Source organism: Chelon labrosus (assembly GCF_963514085.1).
Source record: "Chelon labrosus genome assembly, chromosome: 1".
NCBI classification, from domain to species: Eukaryota; Metazoa; Chordata; class Actinopteri; order Mugiliformes; family Mugilidae; genus Chelon; species Chelon labrosus.
Genome location: NC_140337.1, coordinates 32,827,279 through 32,854,355, shown reverse-complemented (window position 1 = coordinate 32,854,355; position 27,077 = coordinate 32,827,279). Strand labels below are relative to the sequence as shown.

Sequence of the window (27,077 nt, the reverse complement as noted above, 5' to 3'; positions counted from 1 at the left end):
CTAACCTTTGCCCAAGGTAGTAACTTGGTTTAAGTAATCATTTGGTTTGTGGCTGTTCTCCACGATGTGTGGGTCACAACATGTTGTGTATCTGGTGTCAATGTTGCGTCATGTGTAAAGGCTTCAATTTTTGCACGTCTTGGAAGATGGGCCATGATCGCAGAGGGGCTTTGTTTATGTTCAGGACTCCTGGAGGATTCCTTTTAAGGGTGGAGGTGTTACGCCCCTCTGCTTCCTCCACTGGCTGTGCAAGTCTTTGGCTTGTGCTTAATCACCTTAACCAGCAACACCTGAGAAGACAGAATAAAGGGCCTGCAGAAACTCACCATGTTTGACCTGTTGTCTCTTTGTCTTTGTTTTACTTAAATAAACCCTTATTTTTCTAAATCCACCATTTGTCTCCACTTTATGTTGCGCCTCTTGAGTCGGGTCGTAACACTGTTGAAAAGTAACTAAAACCATCAGACAAATGCAGTGGAGTAGAAAGTACAATATTTGCCTCTGAGATAAAGTTAAGCAGAGGTATACAGTAACCAAAAATAGAAATACTCAGACTTGTCCTTAAGTACAGTACTTTTCTAAAGATCCAGCTCTATAGATGGCACACTGCAGCCGGGCAAACAATTTATTATTGGTTATAAATACAACTGCTGTTCTCAGTGTAGCCTCAGTAGCAAAACCAGAAAAGACAAATTCAAGACAACTGAACACAAATGACTAACCATAAATAAGAGCTATGGCCAAGCAAATTAAATAGCCTGACATTTCTTATAGAATCAACACTGAGTCTTGTGCACCACAAAGCCCTCCACCCTCCGCTCTGGGTTCACATGGATCCAGATCACTGATATTAAAAACCGTCATTGAAAACAGAATTTGGCATTGATTAGATTTTTCAAATTTTATTTTCAATGACAAAAGCTTTTATTACAATACCAAATTCTGCTTTGAATGACAGTTTTTAATGTCAGTGATCTGGCTCCATAGGTTCAGCTCATTTACACTCAATGCATCATACAACCAGTTTTCTTGTCCTTTCTGTTCCACCACGTTCCCCAAACTTTTTTAACACTTGCAGACACACCGGGGATTATTGCCACAGACGACATAAAGTACTCACACAGGTCAAACTCAGAAGTCATCCAGAATATCTACCGTTAACATTTTAGCATGTTAGCAAGATTCAGCACCATCCTGGGTGTGTTTGATTTAGGTCACTGGAAGAGCTGGCAGGGTGGAACATTTAACATGTATATGGTAGCTGCGACCAGTTGATAAGGCACGATGACACGACGGCCCGCTAACCTTAACCGTAACCCATATGGACGCCATCCTTCTTTTTAGTGAAGCCTGAACCCCTCCACACACAGACACCTGAGTCTCAGCCAGCAAACGTTAACATTGAACATGTGCGTTTTCTGTCAGCCGAGTGCAACGTCTCTTCTCTGAGGCTCTTTTACTTCGGTAAAATGACCCATTTAAAGGAAAAAAAAAACACAAAAAAGTACAAACTGATAAAACGACGTTAGGCAGATGGGTTCCTCCATATGAGCTGGTTCTCTTCAAGGTTTCTTCCTGTTAAAAGGGAGTTTTTCCTGCCACCGTTGCCTTCAGGCTTGCTCTGGGGGTTTCAGGCCGGGTTTTTGTAAAGCGTCTTGAGACGATTTTTATTGTTATTGACGCTATATAAATAAAATTGAATTGAATTGAATTGAATTATAATGGAGGTAAATATAATTTGTTACTTCCACGCCTGATAATTAGCTATAGCCATACTGGTGACGTCGGTATTTTAAGTCTGATTAAAAATATCAAAGACCCTTAAATAAAAAATAAAAAATGCTGAAAATGATGAACTAGAAGATTGTGGTATTTACAATGTACAGCACTTTGTTTACATTCAGATGGATGATAATGAAATTCTGCTTTTTCCACGACCACGCCAACTCCCAGGTCTCTTCTTTGCGCGCTTCCCAATTCTCTTCTCGCCTCGCGATAACTTCTCGCGATGACGTAGAAACGTGATTGTCTCCGTTTATTTCAACGTGAATATATCTAATAAATGCAAAGTCGTTGGATTTCATGCTGATTATACGTGATTTAATCACGTTCCTCTTGCAAACATGAAATTATCTCTTACAAACTACATGTTGCACTTTAGTGAATATAACAGTGCCGGAAACTTCTTCTTCACCTACAAAACCTTCAGGTTTAATATAATCAAATAACCACCATTTTGCATTTTTACTTTTTTCTGTTAATTTTTTTATCTGTGAAACGAAATTTGAAATACCACACCTGTATCTGACGTACTGACACAGCTGTGACCTGCAGGTACAGATGTGTCCATGTGCTGCCCCCTCCTGGCTGTAAGTCAGCAGGGGACAATCTACGCTGATGTCAGTTTAAGATGGAGTGGTGATAAAGCAGAAACACTTTGATTCTCTGTGAATGTTTCTATTCTGCTCGGTGAACATTTTATTCAATTCAATTTTACATCAATAACAATACAAATCGTCTCAAGACGCTTTACAAAACCCGGCCTGAAACCCCCAGAGCAAGCCTGAAGGCAACGGTGGCAGGAAAAACTCCCTTTTAACAGGAAGAAACCTTGAGCAGAACCCAGCTCATATGGAGGGACCCATCTGCCTAAGGCCAGCCAGGTACAGACAGAAGAAAGAGAGAAGAGAAGAGCAAAGAGAGAAGAGATGAGAACAGCAAGATAAACATACATCTGTCATAGATACACATATCTGACTAAAGTGTACATGTGGAATCTTATGATACAAACTGATGATGTTACATGACAGTTTGAAAATGTAAGAGGAATCATAGGCAGGTTGGAAAATTGTTCATTCAGGTAGGAGTGGATAACTGCAGGATTCCATGAAGACTGGGCAGGCTGATGAGACCACGACAACAGATGTAGTATGGAGCTCTACAGGAAACGCACAACTCCAGGCCAGAGATACTCACAAGAAGGGGGGGGGGGGGGACACACACAGCAGTAAACATTCTATATAGTAATAGATAGATAGTAGATAGGAAGTTAGTGCACAAGAGCTCGGTGCCAGAGAAAAGAAAGTGGAGGATGCGAGAGAGAAGAGAGAACAGGACATGTGTTTGGTGCATCGTCCCCCAGCAGCCTAGGCCTATAGCAGCATAACTAAGGGATGGTTTAGTCCAGCCCTAACTATAAGCTTGATCAAAAAGGAAAGTCTTAAGCCTGACCTTAAAAATAGAGAGTGTCTGCCTCCTGAACCCAAACTGGGAGCTGGTTCCACAGGAGAGGAGCCTGATAGCTGAAAGCTCTACCTCCCATTCTACTTTTTGAAATTCTAGGAACCACAAGTAGGCCTGCACTTTCAGACCGAAGTGATCTGTTGGCTTCAATCAGTGAGAGAACAATTTCAAATTGCCTCATAAACATAAAATCAGAGAGACAGTACTGCTGTCATCAGTCTGAGACTGAATTCAAAATGCCTCTTTATCATGAAATCTATCAGAGAGTCCATACAGCTGCCATTAGTTTGAGAATGATTTGCAAACAACTCATCAATTTAAGAGCTGTGTTAGACTTCAAGAGAGACCATACAGCTGTCAACAAGGTAAGATTTCAAAGCTCCACAACAACAACAAAAAAATCAAGAGAATCAAAACAAATTGTACAACTGCCATCTGTGTGAGAACAATTTTAAAACTTCTCATCATCATGAAATCTATCAGAGACCATACAGCTGCTATTAGTTTGAGAACAATTTCCAAACATCTCATCAATTTAAGAGCTGTGTTAGTCTTCAAGCGAGACTATACAGATGTCAACAGTGTAAGATTTCATAGCAACACAACAACAGAAAATCAAGAGAGACTGTATAGCAGCCATCAGTGGGAGAACAGTGTCAAAAAAACATCTTCAATATAAAAAATATAATGAAAAGCAGAAAATGAACAGACACTGTATAGCTGCCATCACTGGGAGAATAGTGTCAAAATGCTTCTTCAATATAAAATCTCTCAAAGACCACACAACTGTCAATAGTTTGGCAAATATTTCCTAACCAATCATCAGTTTAAGAGCTGTCAAGACATAAGACATAAGACATGTTTATTAATAAAAAAGAAATATAAAGACATTCTGTACTTTACAAATAAATAATTGCTAAAACTTAAAGAAAAACTATAAGATGGTGAGGTAGTGGATCGTGCAAAATAAGGCAGTGCAAAAAAAAAAAAAAAAGCAGATTTATTTGTGCAAATTGACAGTTTTTATTGACTGAGGCTGGTGTTTTACAGCCTGATGGCAGCTGGAATGAAGGACCTGTGGTAGCGTTCTTTCTCGCATCATGGATGCAGCAGTCTGCTGCTGAAGGAGCTGCTGAGGTCTCCTACAGTCTGATACAGTGGGTGCGAGGGGTTGTCGATGATTGATGTCAGCTTGGCTAACGTCCTCCTCTCACCCACCTCCTCCATGGAGTCCAGAGAGCAGTCCAGGACAGAGCCGGCCCGTCTGGCCAGCTTGTTCAGTCTCTTCCTGTCCCTCTCTGAGCTCCCACTGCTCCAGCAGACAACTGCATATAGGATGGCAGAAGAAGATGGCTTTGTCTTTCTGGCGTTGATGTGCAGGTGGTTCAGAGCACACTGGAGAAGTCAAAGAACATGACTCTCATAGTGCTACCGGTGTTCTCTAGGTGAGAAAGACATCAAAGTCATGCTTCAGGAGACATCTTCTACAAAAAGATACTCCTGACAGATGAATTAAATGTGCTTACCACAATAATTTTACAAAAAAAAAACCAAGGTGTTTCTATATTATTCTCAAAAAAGACTAATGTTGTGGTAGAAAAACAATATAGAGATAAAGAGGCACGAATTCTTATATTCTTAGTGCAGGATGAAAGATAATTCAAGGTATATATATAGGTGCGTATAGGTTATGCACCTAACATAGAAAACCCAGATTTTTTCTACAATTGAAGAAAATCATATTGGATTTTGGTAACTTCCCAGTGATACTGGGGGGGGGGGACTTTAACCAAGTACTCGATGTGTTTCTAGACAGATCCGTCCGGGGCATCACCAGACCATCCAAGGCGCGGGAAGCTATTAAATGACTATGTAAAGATACAGGGTTACAGGATGTCTGGAGACTTTTAAATCCAGATGCCCGAGATTACACGTTCTTTTCACACAGACACTCTGTTTATTCACGTATTGATTATTTCCTGATTTCACATGTTCTGATTGAAAACACTAGAACTTGTAATATAGGCACAATAGCCATGACAGACCATGCTCCTGTTGATCTAGTTGTTGTCTTAGGTGAGGCACAAGATAGATCTAAAGGATGGTGAATGATCACAAGTGTGTTACAGAATAAGAATCAGTGCGCTAACCTTAAAAAACGTCATAAAATATTCTTTGAATTAAACAATGGTACAGCCAATCAGATTATTGTATGCACTCTAAAATGTGACAAGTTGAGCTTACTTAAAAGAATCTAGGATTGCACGATTGCACTAAAAAAGGTAAGTAAATATAACTAATAGTCTTATTCTAAGTTTACTTCATATCTACTTGTCAAGTTTACTTTAAATGTAGTTGCATTTACTTCATTTTGTGAATTTATGTAAACTTAAAAATAGCAAGTGTAATAAACTTGATCTTTCCAAGTGTTTCCGACTTAAGGAAGCCAAGTTAGTCTGACTTAACTGAACAGTTGTGCTTACTCAGTAGAATTCAGGAAACCGATTGCACTAAAAAAATCAAGTAAGCAGAACAAAGAATGATAAGTTTGCAGTCTTATTTTATTATTGAACAAAATCTTACAGTTTTTTCTGATGGCTTAAACACTTACATTGATTCTTATAGCACAATTTCTAAAACTATTAATATTTATCACAAAACCTTTCACTGAGTTTGCAAAACTGAAAGCACAAACGCTGCTTTGCACTTAGTTTGCAATTTCGTAACAAACACTTTGTGTATGTGTAAATACAATTTACTGCACAGCACTCTTTTTGCAAAACTGTAAACACTGCTCACTGCTTTACACTCAATTTCCAGATGATCTACACACTCCTGTCAAAACTATACATATTTATGGCTATTATTTACACAATTTTGCCAACTGTCAGGCCACATTGTCACATGTGAAAACTATTATCTATAATTATTTGACTTTGCAATCAGCCTGAGCACTATAAATAAGCCACAGGTAAGCCTTTTGTGTGGAGAACAATGGAAGGAGAAAGAAGAGTAAGAGGAGTGGGAGTAAGAGGAGGGCGAGGAAGAGGACGTGGAGGTGAAGAAGCAGGAGGACGAGGACGTGGACAAGGAAATGAATTTGGAGGAAGAGGAGGAGGAGGTGCAGAAGCAAGAGGGAGAGGAGGACAGCAAGGACGCGGAGGAGCACTTAGAGGAAGAGGACAACGAGGTGTGCTTAGAGGAAGAGGACGAGGAGGTGTGCTTAGAGGAAGAGGACGAGGAGGTGCAGAAGCACAAGGAGAAAGAGGAGAGGAAGGGCAAGGAGTACGAGTAAGAAATAGAATCACTGATGTCATCAGAGCTACAATAGTGGACCATGTCATAAACCATGGCATGAGCCTAAGGGAAGCTGGCCAACGGGTTCAACCCAACCTGAGCCGCTACACTGTAGCAGGCATCATAAGAACATTTCGAAATGAGAATCGGTTAGTACAGTATCTTCTTCATACTAAGTTTTACATTATGTATACTGTAATACAGTAGTGTCATATTCTTTTGAGAAACAATACTGTACATTTACTGTAAAAATACTGATATTGTTACTTTGTAGAATTGTTAGACGACCTGTAGCTGGGGGCAGAAGAAGACTATTCACGGCTGAACAAGAGACCTACATAGTGAATATGGTGTTGGCAAACAACTCAATAAGGCTACGAGAAATACAGCAGCACATACTAGAGGATGACACAACATTCGAGGACATAAATAATGTGAGCATCTCTGCATTATCTCGCTTACTGGCACGCAACCAAATAAAGATGAAGCAGATCTATAGGGTCCCATTTCAAAGAAACAGTGAACGTGTAAAACAACTGCGGTATGAATTTGTGCAGGTAAGCTTATCATTGGTACTGAATCTGGAAGTGCATACTGTGTGCTGTGCATGGGCCTGCTGTGCTGCATTTGTTTTGTCTTTTCCAGAGAGTGATGGAGCTAGAGGCAGATGCCATGGGTCATGAGCTGATTTTTGTGGATGAGGCAGGCTTTAACCTCAGCAAAACAAGAAGACGGGGAAGGAACATTATTGGACAACGTGCCATAATCAATGTCCCAGGACAGCGTGGTGGAAACATTACCATGTGTGCAGCCATCAGCCAAAACGGTGTTGTTCACCATCATGCAAATCTGGGCCCATACAACACTGCACACATTCTTACATTCCTGGACACCCTGCATGAAATATTCACTCTCATTCAGAGACCAGAGCAGACCAGGTATGTCGTCATATGGGACAATGTTAGTTTCCATCACGCTGTTCTGGTCCGCAACTGGTTTATCGATCACCCGCTCTTCATTGCGGTCTACCTCCCCCCTTACTCTCCATTCCTGAATCCAATTGAAGAGTTCTTCTCTTCTTGGCGCTGGAAGGTCTATGACCGTCGCCCCCATCAGCGCATAGCCCTTCTAGAGGCAATGGAGGAGGCATGCGTAGACATTGACCAGGTATCATGTCAGGCCTGGATACGACACTCGAGGAGATATTATCCCCGCTGCCTAGCAATGGAAGACATTGCATGTGATGTTGATGAAATTTTGTGGCCAGACCCCGTAAGAAGACAAGACTGATTTTTTTTTCCCTCAGTGATATTCTCCATTATATGTTTTTTTTTTGTGCCTTGACTTGAAAAACACACTTTATGTTTACGTATTTTGATGTGTGTAAATAAATATCCATACACTTTGACCCCTGTGTGTTACTGTATAAGGTACTGAAAACCGATATGCCCTGCACACAGGATAAGCAAAAGCCAAATGAGTTTTTCATTGTTACTGCCAGTGTGCAGTGGCTGCTTTGTGTGCTTACTGATATTATGGCTTGTGTGCACCATCGGATACAAAAATACTATTTTTGAAAGAGTGTGAACAGTTTAGCAAAAAGTGTTTATGCAATTAGTGCAAAAACGTGCTTTTGCAAGTAATCTAATGTGTTTTGCTATTTGGGTGAAAGGTTTTGTGATTTGTGTGTAGAGTTTTGCAAAAAAAGCCAAAAGTTTAAAAAATTGCATCTAAGCTATCAGAAAAAACTGTAAGACAAGGGCACCAATTCATTCATTTTCTATACCCGCTTATTCCTGTTAAGGGTCGCGGGGGTCTGCTGGAGCATATCCCAGCTGTCATCGGGCGAGAGGCAGGGGGTACAGGTCGCCAGTCCATCGCAGGGCTAACACAGAGAGACAGACAACCATTCACATTCACATGCACACCTACGGCCAATTTAGAGTCACCAATGAACCTAACCAGCATGTCTTTGGATGGTGGGAGGAAGCTGGAGAACCTGGAGAGAACCCACGCAGACACAGGGAGAACATGCAAACTCCACACAGAAAGGCCAGCCGGCCCAGCCGAACCGGTGACCTTCTTGCTGGGAGGCATCAGTGCTAACCACCTCGCCACTGTGCCGCCCAGCAAATGAAATGACAAAATAAAACTATACGCCTTACAAAATAATCTTTTATTAGCAAATCTTTCTAAACAAATGCAGAAATCTATCTTTCTCCCTGACTTCAACAAGGCTCCTTTTATCACAATAATTCACTTAAGCTTCAGACAGCTTTAACAATCACATTTGTATACTCTTAAACATGTTAACAAAACCAAAATGGACAAATATTCTAAGCCCACCACATGGAAAATCTTTTTCTTCTCGTCTTTGGATGGTGGGAGGAAGCCGGAGTACCCGGAGAGAACCCATGCAGACACAGGAAAAACATGCAAACTCCACACAGAAAGGTGGGCGAATCGATCCAAATATCGATAATATCGATACCAATGTAATGAGATGGATACTTACGTTTCCGTTTATCTTTTACTGCGATAATAAAGTATTTTCTATTTACTTACAAACTCTGCCCAAATTATGTACTGGATTTTAAATGATTAATAATCCGAGAGGAAAATCACAAAACCCCTTAAAATGTCATGAAAATTCATTCAGATTTAGATTTTGATTCAGACTGATGGCGCATCCACCTTAATTATTAAAAAGTATCGATATCGGTATCGGCGATACTGGCCCTGTGTTTACTTGGTATCGGATCGATACCAAATTGCACACCTGTTCTCTTGTGCTGCTCTACTGCGCATGTGCAGCGCTGAGCCTCCGTGTTCACTCCAGGAACATAAAGTTACAAGTCCAGTTTACTCAGATGACCTTAGTTTTACAGCTCTTTAAGGAAAAATGTGTACATACTTACATTCCATGAGTTAAATCAACAGGATAGGGGCAACTAAGTAAAGTACACTATCACGATTTAAGTAAGCATAGCTATTACCTTTTAGAGTGTACAGGGTAACATTATGCAGCAAACAGCCTTAAAAAAGAAACAGGATAAGATAAAAATGACTCAGTATGAAGAAGAAATTAAATGACTAGAAAAGGAATTTTGGGAAAAGCCGAACAATGCAAACCTTGCCAATTTAGTTAAGATTAAATATAAACTAAATAGTATACTCACAAAAAAGCAGGATATTCTCTATACAGATTAAAACAAAAATGGTACCAATCTGGTGAAAAAGCCAGCAAACTACTGGCCACTCACTTGAAAGCTAGAGAAGCAGCTCAGCACATAGAGGCAGTCAGAGACAAAACTGGCCACAAAGAAATTAACAGTGTGTTTAAACAGTTCTATGAAGAGCTTTATAGGGCGGAGGGGGGACTAGACCTAGAGGAAGCAAACAAATTCTTTGAACATTTAAATCTTACTAAAGTATCAGAAGAAGATATGAGGTATCTGGAACATCCGCTGACACGAGAGGAGGTGAATAAAACTATACAGTCCCTGCCTTCAGGGAAAACCCCAGGTATAGATGGGATCCCAAGTGAATTCTACGAGCGGTTTGCAGAGGATCTTGGCCCTGAGATACTAAAAACATTTAGCTCAGCTATTGCTATGGGGCAACTCCTACCATCAATGACAGCCAATAATTACCTTTATATTGAAAAAGGGAAACGCACCCCTGGAGGAAGCTACAGGCCAATTAGCCTTCTGCTACGCTGTGATTAAATGCTCTTCACAAAAATCTTTGCAATCAGAATAAAGGATGTAATAACTTCTATCATCCGTCCAGATCAGGTGGATAGTCTCAGACGTTTACTTCATTTAATCTGGAAAGTCAAGGATTTAGATACTCCAACAGCTGCTCTGTCTCTAGATGCAAACAAAGCATTTGATCGGGTTAGCTGGAGCTACCTCATTTTTGTTTTACAAATATTTGGTTTTGGTTTGGACTTCAGAACATTATTAAGCTCATCTATAGCCAGCCTAAATCTATAGTAACAACTAATGGTCTGAGGTCAGAGGCTTTTGCAGCAAGACGAGGGACAAAACAGGGAGACCCACTCTCACCACTCTTGTTTATTATAGCACTGGAGCCTCTTGCAGAAGCCAAAAGATCAAATAAATCAACCATAGGAATAACAATGGGTGGACAAGAAAACAAATTATTCATTTTCGCAGATGACATATTGGGGCCTGATATCAGACCCTCAGAGGTGCCTGCCATCTTAGAAACCATCAGCTCATTCTCATCTATATCAGGATACATGATCAATTGAACTAAGTCTGAAGTGATGCCACTTTCCAAAAGCTGTTTTTCAGCTGTGTTTAAGTCGCTTTCTAAACTGGAAATTTAAGTGGGTAAGTAAAAATCTAAAATACCTTGGGATACCTTTCAATCCAGGACTAGAGAATATGATATTGAATAACTTCAACCCAGTTTTGGCTAAAATAGAATAGAGTTTGGCCACGAGGAGCAACTCTTTGAGAAAAGAATCTTTAGGAATACGGCCCAAAGAGACCTGCAAATAGAGACCAAGTCGGCAGAGATTTGGTTTAACAGAGCTGCATTCAGTACTAAAGATTCTGTAACAATACTAAACCATGATTACTGGGAGCAAATAAAAAGAGTTGGTGTCAAAGCTGTAACATGCACACTGGTGGGAGTTGATGAACGATCATGGAGTGAAGTCGCTGAACTTTGCTCAGACTGCACTCCGTCTTATTGTCCACTAGATGTCCTACTCGAGCTCTGTCATTGAAGTGATGGTGACATTCAACCTCTCACTCAGACAGTGTGTGATCCCAGCCTGCTTTAAGAAGTCCATAATAGTCCCGTGTCCCAAAGAAACCACACCCCACCAGTCCCAACGACCTCAGGCCCCTAGCCCTCACATCTGTGGTGATGAAATGATCAAACTGAGCCTGAACTGGACTTTTAAGTCTCACTGTATTACTGGACCTGCCACTTTATTGACACAGCTGTAATATTGTAAATGTATGGAAATACAAGAGCTACCCCCTTATAAGTGTATATAACATGTATAACTGTACATGTGACAAATAAAACCTTATCTTAACTTAGCTAACTGTCATATCCTGTGTCTTTAAAGCAGCACATACATTCAAAAGACTGTGCTATAAAAATCAGACCAGGTATTTGCTTATATGTTACAGAACAGAATTACACTTTTAAAATAATAAATACAGTAACATGAAAAAATGGAGGATACTGCAGAGAGTTCAATTATTTCATAAGGCTTATGGTGTCTGGGAGATTTGTTGTCATGGTTGAAATAATAACCACCAGGTTAAAGATGCTGACTACAGAGTAGGTTTGTTGACTCATTCAGCCACCCTGACCTCCTCTATACATGTGTTCAGAAAGATGAAGATGTTGTTGTCCCTCAACCATGCTGACAGTTTGGTCTAGTGGTCACTTGTGTCACTGAGGAAAAGCATCTAATGAACACATTGGAAGGATTCATTCAAACAGACTTCATCATTTCTAATTTCTCTAGTTTCTTACAGGAGAAACATCACCAACTTCAAACTGCTCACAGGAAACAGCAGGAGGAAGCTACGTTGGTCTGTTGAGTCCTTCTTATCTTTTATATCCTGCTTCATATTTAATGTTTAATGTGTCTTATTAGCTATATGTCTTGCTCATCTTTTGTATCTATCCTCAGCCAAAGCAGAACACACCACAGGTGGTCTGCTCAGATGATGGGAAGGATTAAACGTTCTGTAACTGTCCTGTTGGCTCATCAGCATGTCATAATCCAACAGCCAGAACACGGGAAGTGAATGGATGCCTGACTGTTAGGATGCTGTGCTGCCACCTGCAAGCTGCTTCCTGTCACTACTCAGCCAGCTCTGAGCTTTGACCTGATGAAATGCTTCAAACATTAGTTCTTACTCATCTGGATTGTCTCTAATGTAAGGTCACACAAGAACTTTAATACTAAGCATCAAAGGGTCCTGCATCTTGTGTGTATAATAAATCCTGGCATCTGAACTAGAACATATTTTTGACAGTGTGATTCATTTATTTTCTTCTTGTCTTCTTTCACTGTTGTGTCTTGTATGGAGGGTGCCATTAAGCAGGTTGTAGTGTGGCTGCCTACAGCATGATCTTGAAGTCTGGCAATATGTTATTCCTCCTACAGCCACTAGATGGTGTTAAACCCATAGTGGTTTTCACCACATTGTTTGCTTGGCCTAAATGTCAACTGGCACTAAATGAGATGCAAGGAATAAAAATCAGGAGGTTCGACTTGTAAGAAACAACACCAACTAGGATCATAACTTCTGTGTTTCACACACTGTGACTTGAAATCTCTCTATTTCTGACTCAGGCTGGGAGGCTTGGCAGTAACAGCCAAGGACAAACTGTTTCACAGGATTAACAGGTAACTATCTATAAAACTGAAGCTAAACTGAACTGAAAAGAATGTCATAGCTTTTAAAATGAGTGTTGCTAACATTTGGACACCAACACACATCCAGCAGATCAGACTCAGCCAGCAGCCTCTGGACTAGAATTAGACCAGAAGTAGTTTGACAGATATTTAAATATCTTTCCTCCTCTTTCTGCAGCAGCTACCAGTTAACACTTTGACATGAGAATAGAAGAAAAACAAAACACATGATCACAGAAACACTGACAGAAAAGATGTTTGGTTTATTATTATTGTATCTTGATAGATTTCCCAGTATGATGTCAGTAAACAATAGCCAGGTACATGATGTATTCTTTAGGCAGGTACATTTAGAAGAGTCCCATACAAACAAACACTGTCATTGGTTCAGTACATGTGATGCACTGTGGTGACATCATCCAATCCATCCATCCTCATCATCCAATACCTGTTCAGCCTGGATGGGTGGGGTTGTAACCATAGAAACGGTCAGGCCAGTTCCTTTAGTGATAAAAAGTAGATCATTTCATGGTGAGAGTTAGTGAGGTCAGTGATTCAGAGTGTTACCTGTTGGTCTGTGTCGATATAAAGACACCATGAGGAGAGTGGAGATGAAGTATGGACAGAACACCACCAGGTGGCAGACCAGTCTGAGGACAAGATGGACAGAGGACGGTGGAGGGGATGGTGCTCCTGTGGTGGGTGGGGCTCCATAAGAGGTCTGAGCTCCAGAGGTGGGCGGGGCTCTGGTTGTAGGTTTACCTGTAGAGAGACTCTCACCTGGTCAGGTGAACATGTGGATGAAATAAGAGTTGAAATCAAAGTGAAGCTCCTCACCTGTGACAGTGAACCAGCTGGATGGAGACTCTCCATGACTGATGATGTGACACTTGTAGAGGCCTTCATCAGACCTGGTAACATGGTGGATGATCATGTGACCTGTAGACTCAGTCCTGATCAAGGAGCCATCTTTATAGAAACCAGCTGAGAGGATGGAGGGAGTGGTCTTTGTTTTACAGAGCAGAGTGACGTCATCTCCCTCCATCACAGGGAGGACAGGACTCTGCAGGATCACTGGTCCACCTCAACACAGAGACAAACTACAGCATTTCATCCATTTCCACACAGCTTCATCAATACTAACTCCACAGTCTGAGCTTACCAGAGACAGTGAGGTTGATGCTGTTACTGGTTGCTCCCTCTCTGGACTCACACCAGTAAACTCCACTGTCCCTAGTGGCAGCACCACTGATGTTACAGGAAGAACCAGCTGGTTTTCCCCAGTCCTTACACTGAGTCCTCTGTCCTGTGGTGGTGTTTCTCCTCAGAGTCCATCCAGCAGAGCTGTCGTCCTCCTCACAGCTCAGAGACACAGATTGTCCTTTAAAGACCTGAGAGCTGCTGGGACTCACAGTCAGACGAGCTGGAACGAAGAGCGAAGGATTTACCACAGTATTACATTTTCTAATAATCAGTGGTTTAAGCCATTTTTAATGAGAGGTTATGATTAGACAATCTTATAAAATACAAAACAGCAGACCTGCCATACCATTCTACTCCTGTGAAGCAGTTTTCTACAGTCAGTGAGTTTCACGCTGTGAGAATAAGTTGACTAACCTTGGTTTGTTGTGCTGCACAGCAGAGATGTTAGAACTGAAGAAAAATGACACTCAGGTTAGTCTGAGGTTTCACATTAAGCTGCTGTCTCCAGCTTCTCTCTTTTATGTTGTGTTAAAGTTATAGACAAACATTACAGGTATAAATTTCGAACAGAAAATATTTTTTGTAACATCTAATAATGTCCCCAACATGTTCTGAGAGTGTTACAGGGAAACATTTCATTAAAAAATATATATATATATTTAGTGAATGTTAATCAAGTCAAAGAATAGAACGGTGTTTTCTGTAATATTCTCATTCAGTGAGAAATTACTTCAGAAAAAACATTTGCATGAACTTCACTGGAAGCACACACAGACAGGAACATGAATTTCATTAGACGACAGAACAGCAGCAGATTTGTGTTTTAATCTAAAATAACACGAAAGGTTTCTTCATCAAAACATGAACACAGAGAAAACTTACAGAGCAGCAGCAGTAGAGATGCTTCCTCCATCGTGTCTTCTCATCATATCTACACTGTGTTCAGTTCATTGTCACATCAAGTAAATCCCTCCTACTTCCTGTGACTGTTAGCGTTGTGGTTTCTTCTCTCCTGACTATTTTGAGAAAAGTTTGTTTGTTTGCAGTAAAGATGAAATTAAAAGACAATATTTTATCATGTTGACACCAATACAATACAGAATGCAAATTAAAACATGAATATGTCAAAGTTATGTTCAGTGACACAAAAGATAACGTTGATGGACAAATGTGTGTTTGAGGGAACAACTTGAAACTGTTCTTTTGATCATAAGTTTCTGGGCTTTTATTAAAGCTTTATATTGACACTTTTACCAGGAGGGCAAAGGCAGAACTGTTGGAACAGAAGACTAAGATGATTTACCAGGAGGCAGGTGTGTTGGAGACAGACATGGTGAGTACCAGGAACACTGAAAAATCTCACACAGCAGACCACTCTGGCAGAGGAGTGAGTGTGAAACTGGTGAATACATGTTGGCCTGATAACAGTTTGCATGAAGTTCATTCATTCATCTTCTGTAACCGCTCGTCCTGTGAAGAGTTGCTGTCATTGGTCTAGAGGGGGGGGTCCACCCTGGACAGGTCTCCAGTCTATCCCAGCTGTCATTGGTCTAGAGGGGGGGTCCACCCTGGACAGGTCTCCAGTCTATCTCAGGGCTATCACAGAGAGACACTCACACCTACGGCCAATTTAGAATCACCAATGAACCTAACCAGCATGTCTTTGGACGGTGGGAGGAAGCTGGAGAACCTGGAGAGAACCCACACAGACACAGGGAGAACATGCAGACTACACACAGAAAGGAACCAGTCGGCCTGGATTAGAACCCAGAACCTTCTGGCTGGGGGGCATCAGTACTAACTACCACACCACGCCAGGCGCTACTGCCCAAAATTTCATTATGTTCTCACATAATGACAATAAAGCATTCTTGATTTGACTGTGCCGCTCTTCGCATGGACTTGACTCTAGTTAAGTGGACAGTGAGTACAGTTGGAATAACTTTGCTTTATTGTCAGAGAAGATGAAGGAGATTCCTTCACAGGGTATGCTGATGAGCCACCCCAGTCCGGTCTCTGATGTCAGTCAATGGAGGTATGTGAAGAGTTTGCTGTGAAGGCCTAATGGGAGTCAGCTGATGAGGAGAGTAGTTGAGCCAATGTCTGTAATGTCAGGAATGACTGCGGGTATTGCTGGGCTTTGAGGATGAAGGGGGTGAAGATTGAGTTGGAGAGAGCTCATCGGCGAAGGATACTGTAAAAAACGGGTTTGTGGATTGTATATATAGCTTCTACACTGGCATATCAGTCAAAATATGAGGACCAAAAGGGAGCCTTTCAACCTTTTATTTTCTTCTCAGTTCAAAGTTGATTGTTGTCTACAGATGATTCATTTGCTGAGAATAAATGACAGTGAAACCAAGTTACCAAAGGTACAGGAATAAATCTATTAGAACATATATTACTTCAATGCATTAAGAACCAACATTAACTCTCTCAGATAATGCATCCAAGGTTAACAATCAACTGGAAAGTTTGCAGCTCCACAGCCAGGCAGCATGCTCTGGTGGACAAAGAAAAACGGGCCAAGCAGAGCCTGGCTGAGCTTTCTTATCACCTCAGGTAAAGTCTGTTTGGTTGATCAGTGTAAGTCCCGCCTACCTGGGCCTGGGCAGGTGGGAGTATTTTCTACAGCCACCCCTCAAATATGGCAACATATGACTGACTATGTGGCCTCAGGATCCATTATTGAGGGGAGGGTTATTAGCCTTGCAAGGTCTGATGTATGGTTTCCCATTGATATTCAGCTCCACTCTACGGATATGCCCGTCATCACTGGGAGAAAGGCGGGTTACCTTCCAAATATCCCAGAGTCTGCTAGGCAGCTGTGGGTCCATCACCATTACTACGTCTGACACTGTTAGGCTGATTGTGTCCATTTGCCACTCCTGGTGGGTAGCAGAATACGTTTCAAAATCTACTAGGGTGTAGGAAACTCCTGGTCGGGCTGAACGGATATAGCGGATGAAGTTAGCAACTGAATCAGACAGCAGCTTACTGAGGAGATGTTGCATATGTGAGGAACATGCTAGCTCTGCTGCTCCCTCATTCTGCCCCATAGCCTGTAACATCCCCACTAGAGACTGGATTCTGACTGCAAAGTTATGAAATGCTTCAGCGTCACCAGGTTGGACTTTTGGTTATTTCTTTGAGTGCTAAATGGTGGGGTTCCCCATACTGCTGATCTAAAGCAGCTAAAGACTCATGGGCGTAGGCCAGGGCTATTCAATTAATTGGGAATTGAGGCCAGCTCATGAAAATGAGGCAAACTAAGGGGCCAGAGAATAAAAGTAATCATGGTAACAAATAAAAAAAAATTAAAACAACATACTGAAGGAGTCAATATATTCTATTTTGTAAATGCAGCACAACATATGCACAAAGGGTTGCCAACTCCCTGAAAAATAAATAAGGGACACCTCATTGGCAGGGCCAGTCGACCCGGTTGCCTTCACCATTCCCAGCGTGACGAAGTTTTAGCTTTTTTTGTGTGTGTGAAAAGTTTTGAACTTTTGACTCAAACCTGAATTGAATTAGATTCATATTTTTGAGTGATATGAACGCGTGCAAAACAAACAACAATTTATTTTTAATACGAAATATTCAAATTAACAGAAACCTTTCCTGCTTCACTTAAAACTGTACAAATTAATATAAAACAATAGAAAGCAGAACATTCCTCTTGTAAAAGTGCAATAAGAAAAGTGTGAGTAAAAGTTGTTGTCTTCTTCGCAAGCAACAGTACCTTGACCAGTGAGATGAGAGGGATTCCCGCTGTCAGCTCATTGGTCACAGAGCAGGAGACGGTCATGTGCGGTCCCTCAAAATATAAGTCAACCACAGGGTGTGTCTTTAGACATGGTTGTTGAAGAAATGAGAAGCTACTCATTGGATCAGTTGGGCTTAAATAACTTGTTGTCAGCTGAAAGATAATCACCCATGCAGTAATTATCCAATAGGAGGCTCCTACCAGTTTGCTTAGTTAAATCCAGGTAGAGACTTTTTTTGTGGCCAGACAGTCTATATGGTCTGCAGATCTGCTAACTCTATAACTTTCATATTTTTTCTCTTCTTAACAACTCTGGTGAACTCTGGTGAAAATGCTTGTGGAACAGGAACCAAACTCTTTCCTTCAGATTCATCTGAGAGCTTTCCAGAGATCTATTAACTCTGCTCCACCACTGACGTCTAGACTCCTTCCTCCATTTGGGACATTGCTCTGAGAAGTTGATTCTCATCATCAGAGTCTAATCACCAACAAATTCCAGTGCTGGTGCTGTTTTTGTTCTTTTTTCCCTCATTAGGCTCACCTGGGCAGGCATCTGGCAGGAGCACCTGACTCAGCTGTGACCAGTTTTCAATCAACACTCTTTAAAAGGCTGGCCATGGCTTCCCTCCAGTGCCAGATAATTCCACATGTTATGGTTTGTGCTAGCTCTCAGGCCTTGCCTTGTGGCTTTGAGCATTTATCTTTTGCAAACCTAGAACTCATCTCTTGTGTTTTTCCCTCTTTTCCAGTGCCTCCCAGAGAGAGCCAGATTCCTGCCCCGGCAGCCGCTTTGTGAAACTCGTTTTCTCTTCTCGTTTCCAGCGCCTTTTGTTTGCCTTTTTTGCATTTTTGTTTTATGTTCCGGGAATTATGTCCCTGCTGAGTTTTGTGAATAAACTCAAGTCCTTTGACTTTAACACACAGTATTGTCTCTTCCTTAGGGGTCCAGCCTCCAGCTGGACAGACCTTCACACTCTTATTGTGTTCATTTGTTCCTCTTTCTTTATTAAACTGCATCATTACTGTTAGCATATTTACAGCAGCAGCTTTTTACAGTTTTTTTCTCTTCTTAACACCTCTGGTGGAAATGTTTGAGAAACAGAGAAGTGGACGACCACAAACAGTTTGCTGCTATTTGTAAAAGCTGACAGATCTCACAACAAGACACAAAACTCACACAATGTACACACTAAGAGCAGCCAAAGGAGACCACACTATACTGAGAAGTGACACTATCACACCATCTGATCAGACTACAGGTCAGTGCAGTCAGCAGGAGGAAGTTGCTGCTGTGGTTTTACATGCAGAGTTCTAAAGTTCTACATTAATAATTGGATCAAGAGACAGTTTGAGAGGCTGAAAACTCCCAGCAGAGGATCTCTGTTGTCATCAGTCTGTCTCTTTATTCTCTCATGGTTTTTAAAATCAGCTCCAGACTGAAAGCTAATTTAACTATTGGATGGATTGTCACAACAGAAACAGATTCGGGATCAATCCTAATAATATTACTGCATTCTGGAAAACTGGGAGGTCGGAAATTTCTGATCTCCTACTAGGAAAAGTGCTCTGGAATGCCACTTGAAGTCAAAGGTCCTACTAATGAAGTCAGGGAACAGTAGTGGTGCCCACGGACATGCACACTGTGAATGTTAAATCATAATTTACTAGACTACAAAATGCATTCATCTTTTTTTTTTTTTTTTGGTCATACTATAGATACCGTCCTATTACACAACATGACTTTTGCGTGAAGATATGTCCCTATAATCTCTCTGCATAAAGTTGAAGATGAAGTGTAGCCTAACGTAACAAAACAACCACGAACCAGTCTGACAAAAAAAGAGGAGGTTTGTTGCGTGTCTACCGCTAGCTTTCAGCACAGAGAGAAATATATCACGTATTGCTGGTGGAAAAGAGTTTGGGAGACCACAATTTCAAACATTGTCAGTTACAAATATTATCTTATCGCAGTCGGCCATGTTTATTGTTTATGTTCTACTTCGTTCTCCTAGAAAGCTTTGACGCTTTCAACTTTCAAATGTCATGACATTCCATCAGCCTCATGCTAGAAAATGTTAGCATGCTACTAAGAGGGTGAACATGATGAAGATCATCAGCATGTTAGCATTTGGTGTTAGCATTAGGTGTTAGCATTTTGATGTTAGCATATATCTGAGAGTAAAGCTGTAGTAGTGAACCAAAGAAGAGCAGCTGTACCTCTGGTCTTTGACTTGTCTTTCTTGTCTCTGATGAATATTTGTCCATAAGTGACGTCTTGTGGTGTCCTCACTGCTGAGTAGACTGCAGCTGGATCACTGTCTGGAAAATATAATGGATACACATCACATTACTACAGCTCCACACTAGTTGCCTTCTGATAGAACAGACAAGGCAGGAACACATCCATGTATTTGGACTGTACTTGGTCAGATGGTATTTTGAACTAGAACAGAACCTGGACAGAGACAGATGATGTGAATGTGACAGGCAAGAACACAGACACTCACACCTACGGCCAATTTAGAATCACCAGTGAACCTAACCAGCATGTATGAGCATAGTTTGAAGATGATTAGAGCTGGACTGAGATCTTCTCTTGGTCTTTTCTCTAAGGTCACTTTACTGCTTCAGTCTTTGTGAACAATGAGGCCTCACTTCAGTGTTTTCAATCAACTAATGTGTACAACAGTCTGACCTGACACCATCCCTGCAGTGTCTCCATGTGACCAGTAGAGGGAGATGTTTGCTTTCCAACATCATGTCCATCAGAGTGTCTCAGAGACATTAGCAGCCTTCTGAGGGGACACAGAGGTTACATCTGCAGGACCTGAGGACTGTCCAAGGTTGGACCCAGCAACCTGCTGCCACATATACTGAGAGACAGGACATCATGGAGGTGGAGCAGCAGCAGCAGCAGCAGCAGCAGCAGCAGCAGCCCTGTGTGCTGCTTCAGGACTGATATGCAGTAAAAGAGTCAACATGTGACGGTCATCAGTTAGTAGGACAGCAGCTTTCTTCTGTCTGATGGAGGCAGAGGATGTAAATGAACATTGAAATCAAAAGCCAGCAGCTCTTCAAAGTTAGTCAGTTACTCTGTGATGGTGAAGTAATTTGATTAACGTTTGATTTGCTACAGAACAGATGCATGGGTCCGTTTGTCTTTACATGTTGTTGTTGTTTCTTATATCCAGTGCTGCTTCTTTCTCATTCCAATGGGACTGGAACAGTGTGGTGCTAGCTGTGAGTCAGCACAATAAGCAGCAGTTGTCTAAGCATGCAGCCCTGAGGGGCTGTTCAGTGTGATGGTCCTGGGCTAACTGAGGTCTCCTAAACAAGTCCAGGATCCAGTTGCAGTGGGAGGAGTTGAGGCTCAGGTGTTCAATCAAAAGCTGAGGGTGATTGTGTTGAATGCTGAGTTGTAGTCTATGAAAAACATTTGTACATATTCATGTGTTCATATCCTATATCTGTAAAAGACAAAGAAAAGAAACACTGTATGTTTTGGTCAAAGACCAGTGACACTTCTGAATATCTATGATGTAATACGTCTATGAGATCAAGCTCCATTAAAGTTAACAAGGGAAGAGGGAAGACTTTAAGGTGATTCATTAATTCCATGTGGGAAGATGAAGAGTTTCATTGAATCTAAGAAGCTGCCTCTGAAATAATGACAATAAAGAACTAACATTCATTGTAGTATTGTTTATTTTTGTTTCACAAGCCAGAATACAATGAGTATAAGTTCTGTGTTCAATAACTCAACTAACTAAATCATTTCTATAAAGAGAGAATGAAAGTGGACCAAGCTCAGATCCTAGAGGTTCTCCATTAACAGCAGTAAGCAGCACACTAGCTTTACACAGTCCTACATGATGGATACAGTTATTATTAAAGCAGCTGCTTCAACAGGACGTGATCCAAAGATCAATGAACGAGGTTAGCCAGCACAGAAAGATTAGAAATAAACCTTTAGTTAAGAAGACAGCACAGCATTGTCTCAGCTGTAATACTCAGGATCACCAGGATTATTAGGAATAAACTAAATGTGATTGTTTTAAAGGTTTAGTAACCTTTCAAAATAAAACAGGAAATGACTGCAATAAACACAAAGCAGTGACAGCAATGCAATAATCAGCCTCCCAGTCATTAATCAAATCAAATCATTCATTAGATGGATCAGAGGATCACAGACAGTCAGAGGTCTTATCTATGTCTATCTGCCTCACTTGATGAAAATGACACATGTACCTCTGAAGCAGAATATCAGTAGCTTCTCCAAACAGATAGGACCAGAGTCAGATGAATTTATTTCACACTACCATTAAAAGACTAATTTAGAGAGAGTCCAGTTTTAGAAAGACTTGAAACACATCCAGGTCTTTGTCAAACAGGTGTACTGTGGTCTGAGGGGCTGAGGGGACCAGTCAGAGTCCAGCAACTGGACATCAGTGGGTGGACTGGTGGACTACTTCAGTGAAGAGTAGACGACCTCTGGCTCTGGTGGAACCTCTGAACACAGACAAATCAAACACTGTTGTTAGATCACAGGGTTTACAATCCTGATGCTTCCATGAAGACACTCTCTGCACTTTAGTTGTCTTTTGAACTGTCCAAGAAAATGAAGACATAAGACACAACCTGGAAGAGCTGAAACAAATAGCTGCTTGATCATGTGCTGCTTTATATGGCAGTAATCACTAATGAAAAGAACTGTTGCAGGTTTAGGACAACACCCCCACATGTCACAGGAGACGTGTGTTCATAAATACAGTCCAGTGTGGACCCTCCCATCACCACTTCACTATGGCTGCATATGTTTATAGTACCTAGGGTTGCCACCTTTCAGAAATGAAAATAAGGGACGCCCACCACGGCTCTTCTGGGCCATGACCACCACGGGCCCGACTCCTGTGGGGGCCGCAGTAGTGCTATGTTTTATTGAACACAATGAACACATTCTCTTATAAAGTGCAGTTAATTAAATCTTTAATGAAATCTGTACCAATGAACTTTTAAAATATAAACAAGTTTATTTATTTGTTAACTGTTAATCTATTAGTATGATTTGTTTTTTAAATGACCATATATAATATTTATAATGTCTAATTCTACTGTATATTAAATAAATGATCATTCATAAACCACACATGTCAAACTCAAGGTCCATAACTGTATCAGGGTAGATAATATTTATATCTATCAGAACTGACCCGCAGGTGTTTTACGTGCGTCAGACAGGTACGTCAATTAGCTCCTCCTCCCAACTTTATTGACAAACTCATCAGAGTCTCATGGTTGCCTTGACAACCGCTCAGGTATCGCTACAGCAGCGCGGCTGCTGCAGCGTTCCTGCTTCTCTATCTTCTTTGTCTCACGCTGTTAAAATCAGTCTCATCATCTCTAAACTGTCCAATGATCTTTCTGTCTCTCTGTTCATTAAATATGTTTGAATCCTCTCCATCACCACCTCATCCTTCTGGATGTCCAGAGAGTCTCAGCTGTAGTTTCCACCAGTGATCTGGTGTCTGGGAACACATCAGGTATCATCTGTTTACCTGCATGGAACCAAAGCCTGCTCAAACATGATTGGTCAATATTACTGGGACTAGAAACAGAGACCAGGAAGATTCAGGAAGCAAACTCTTTCCTTCAGATTCATCTGAGATCTTTCCAGAGATCTATTAACTCTGCTCCACCACTGACGTCTAGACTCCTTCCTCCATTTGGGACATTGCTCTGAGAAGTTGATTCTCATCATCAGAGTCTAATCACCAACAGATTCTTAGCTCCAAACTCTTATTGTGTTCATTTGTTCCTCTTTCTTTATTGAACTGCATCATTACTGTCAGCATATTTACAGCAGCAGCTTTTTACAGTTTTTTTCTCTTCTTAACACCTCTGGTGGAAATGTTTGAGAAACAGAGAAGTGGACGACCACAAACAGTTTGCTGCTATTTGTAAAAGCTGACACATCTCACAACAAGACACAAAACTCACACAATGTACACACTAAGAGCAGCCAAAGGAGACCACACTATACTGAGAAGTGCCACTATCACACCATCTGATCAGATACAGTTCAGTGCAGTCAGCAGGAGGAAGTTGCTGCTGTGGTTTTACATGCAGAGTTCTAAAGTTCTACATTAATAATTGGATCAAGAGACAGTTTGAGAGGCTGAAAACTCCCAGCAGAGGATCTCTGTTCTCATCAGTCTGTCTCTTTATTCTCTCATGGTTTCACAAAGTCTAATTCCATCCTCACAACAAACCAGTGATGAATGGATCCTACTAACAACTACTGAGTGTGGACCAGAGCTCAGAGTTAAACACTAACTACACATCAGTTCATCACAATGTGTAAGAGCCAAATCAAGTGAAAATGTTGTTTTCAGAAGTTTGCATAATATCAATTAACATTTGAATTAAGATCTAATTTGATTATGATAGTTTATCGTTTAATATGATTTTTTGTAGAAGTCTGATGCCTGGTGACGTACGCTGCTGTTCTTAGTGATTAGACAGGTGTGCGCTTTTGATTACTCAGACAGTGTGAGCAGTTTTGGATGAAAACAGCTTTTTACCGTGTCCAAGCCTTATAGAATGAATGCAACTTGTACTACGGACCCTTTATGTTGGATTAAATTCAAGAACGCACCACAATCGTGTTCCAGTGAATTATTTCTTCTTTGGGTTGGATACGAGTCAGAAACCGCCTGCTGCGAACACTGAAGGAAGTGGCTTTATAATGGAACGAAAACTAAAAACAAAAATTTTGCCATTACATTAAGTAAAAAGCTGACAAACTAAGACTGTTTATCAGACAAGCCAAGAAATACAAAGATCCAACTAAAGCGTTGTAGCGCACCTGAGGACATCGGGATTTACGTGCCGGTAGAGATTGCGCAGCGGAGTCGGATTAATGGGACTTTTACGCGTCATGCCACTGAAGCGCACGAAGTTGGAAGTTATTTGGATGGAACTGTGAGTTGTTTAACGTTGCCATTGTGAGCAGATTTAACCATCTAAACTTTTGGACGCATTATGGCGGACTGTGAGGAGGACGCTGAGGATGCCGTCTCCCGGACCAGCAGCCGTCAGAGAGTGCTCACGGAGAAGGGATTGGAGGCAAGATTTCATCAACTCATAGGACAAAGAAGAGGTAAATTGGGTCAAATGACCGCTAAGTCAAATGAAGTTGAGCGTCTTATGGACAATGACACTCTGTCTGATGTTAATGACATTGTGCAAAAGGAAATGAAAGTTTATAAGAGACTTTATGAAGAGTTTGTTGAGCTTAATTCGTCTGTGATGTTATACTTGAAAGAAGAAGAAAAGGAGGCTGATCAAGATTTCTGGTTTCAGCCTAAAGTGGATCAATGTCAACAGTTTATGAGTAAAGTTAAAGCATGGACACAATCTGCACAATGTGACATGGAGGTGACCCCAAGGGACAGTGTATCAAATGTGTCAAAAGTGTCAAAAGTGTCATCAGCATCCTCTGCACGCATGAAAGAAGCAGCCAAGAGAGCTGCCCTGATTGCTCAAGCTGCTGCCCTGGAAGAAAGACAGTCATTAGAAATAAAAGAAGCACAAATTAAAGCTGAAAAGGAAAAACTGGAAATTTTGACAGCTTTAGCAGCAGCTAATGCTAAAATTAAAGTGTATGAGGAATGTGAAGAACGCCAGAAGTTATTGAACATGGACAAGCCTATGGCGGCTAAGCTTGGAAATGCTGTGCTTTATGATGCTAAGCCCAAGATAAAAAATACACCACGAATGAGGTCTCGACAACCCAGAGACTTATCGCATCATGTGGATAGTGCTGGTGGGATGTACCAGCTGATGCAACGACAGACTGATATCACAGAGTTACTTGCAAAAAATCAGCAACTGTTTCGCTTACCTCAAAGAGATGTTCCAGTGTTTCATGGAGACCCTCTGGAGTACAGATCTTTTATGAGAGCTTTCATCCACGCTATTGATGAGAGAGCCGACAGTAGTGCTGACAAGTTGTACTTCCTTGAGCAGTTTACCAGAGGTGAGCCACAGGACCTTGTGAAGAGCTGCCAACATATGCCTGCCGATCACGGATACGCTGAGGCTGTGAGGCTGCTTCAAGATAAGTATGGAAATGAACTGAAGATCGCAGCAGCTTTGATGGAAAAGGCATTCAAGTGGCCACAGATTAAGGCTGAAGATGTAAAGGCTTTAAATGCTTTCTCATTATTTCTGGTGAGCTGTCGCAACGCTATGGAGGATATAGATTATATGGAAGAGGTGAACAATCCCACAAATATGAGGATCATCATTTCTAAACTGCCATTCAAGATAAGAGAGTGATGGAGAGTTCATGCCTTTGACCTTCAGGAGCTGCACAAAAGAAGGGTTAGATTTGCAGATTTGGTGAACTTTGTTGATCGTCAAGCAAAAATAATTTCTCATCCACTATTCGGCGATCTCAACACAGCAATACCTGAAAAGAAAGACACAAAGAAATTTCAACAGGGAATTAAGGCAAAGAAAGGAAGTAGTTTTGCTACTAACATTGAGCTCATTGGAGAGAAACAAAGTGGATTATCAAGGCCAAAGACTGATGTTACATCATTCAATTGTGCATTTATGAAGCCGTGTGCGTTTTGTGGAAAGAATCACACCCTGGATGACTGTCAAAGGATCAGAGAACAACCACACAAAGAAAGAGTGGAGTTTCTGAAGAAAAACAGATTCTGCTTTGGCTGCCTTGTTAAAGGTCATCTAAGTAGAGACTGTAAGAAGAGGATGACGTGAGATCTGTTCTTAGCATGCTGCACTTCTCGAAGCAGGACAAAGTTGCTAAAGAAAGAAAGTCTGAGAATGAAGTGGAGGGAGCCACTAATGAAACAAACACTGCCTGTGTGTCTGCAACTTTCCATCAAGAGACAAGTGCCTGCTCTGGGGCCGGAGGTAACTGTGTGCTTGCTATTGTGCCTATCAGAGTGAAATCCAAGAAGTGCAACAAAACTGTAGAGGCTTATGCATTTATGGACCCCGGCAGCTCTGCATCATTTTGTACTGAAGCACTAGCAAAGCAGCTGAATCTTCAAGGTCGAAAAGCCAACCTTATGGTGAGCACCATTAATTCCAGAAGGAGAATGAAAAGTTACA

The 27,077-nt window shown here is 41.2% G+C and overlaps 2 protein-coding genes across 2 annotated transcripts in view; both read right to left on the bottom strand.

Moving 5' to 3' along the window:
* LOC311492806 (low affinity immunoglobulin gamma Fc region receptor III-like) overlaps positions 1–27,077 on the bottom strand; it is a gene marked incomplete at both ends in the record, with an annotated part of 200,110 nt that overhangs the window by 153,485 nt on the left and 19,548 nt on the right. The window lies entirely within an intron of this gene.
* On the bottom strand, positions 13,259–15,077 carry LOC311487348 (Fc receptor-like protein 5; the record flags this gene model as incomplete). Its single annotated transcript, XM_084543600.1, has 5 exons — positions 13,259–13,723; positions 13,799–14,044; positions 14,124–14,384; positions 14,579–14,614; positions 15,047–15,077. 5 exons carry the CDS (start codon positions 15,075–15,077, stop codon positions 13,509–13,511), a joined length of 789 nt encoding a protein of 262 aa, XP_084399726.1. The 3' UTR covers positions 13,259–13,508.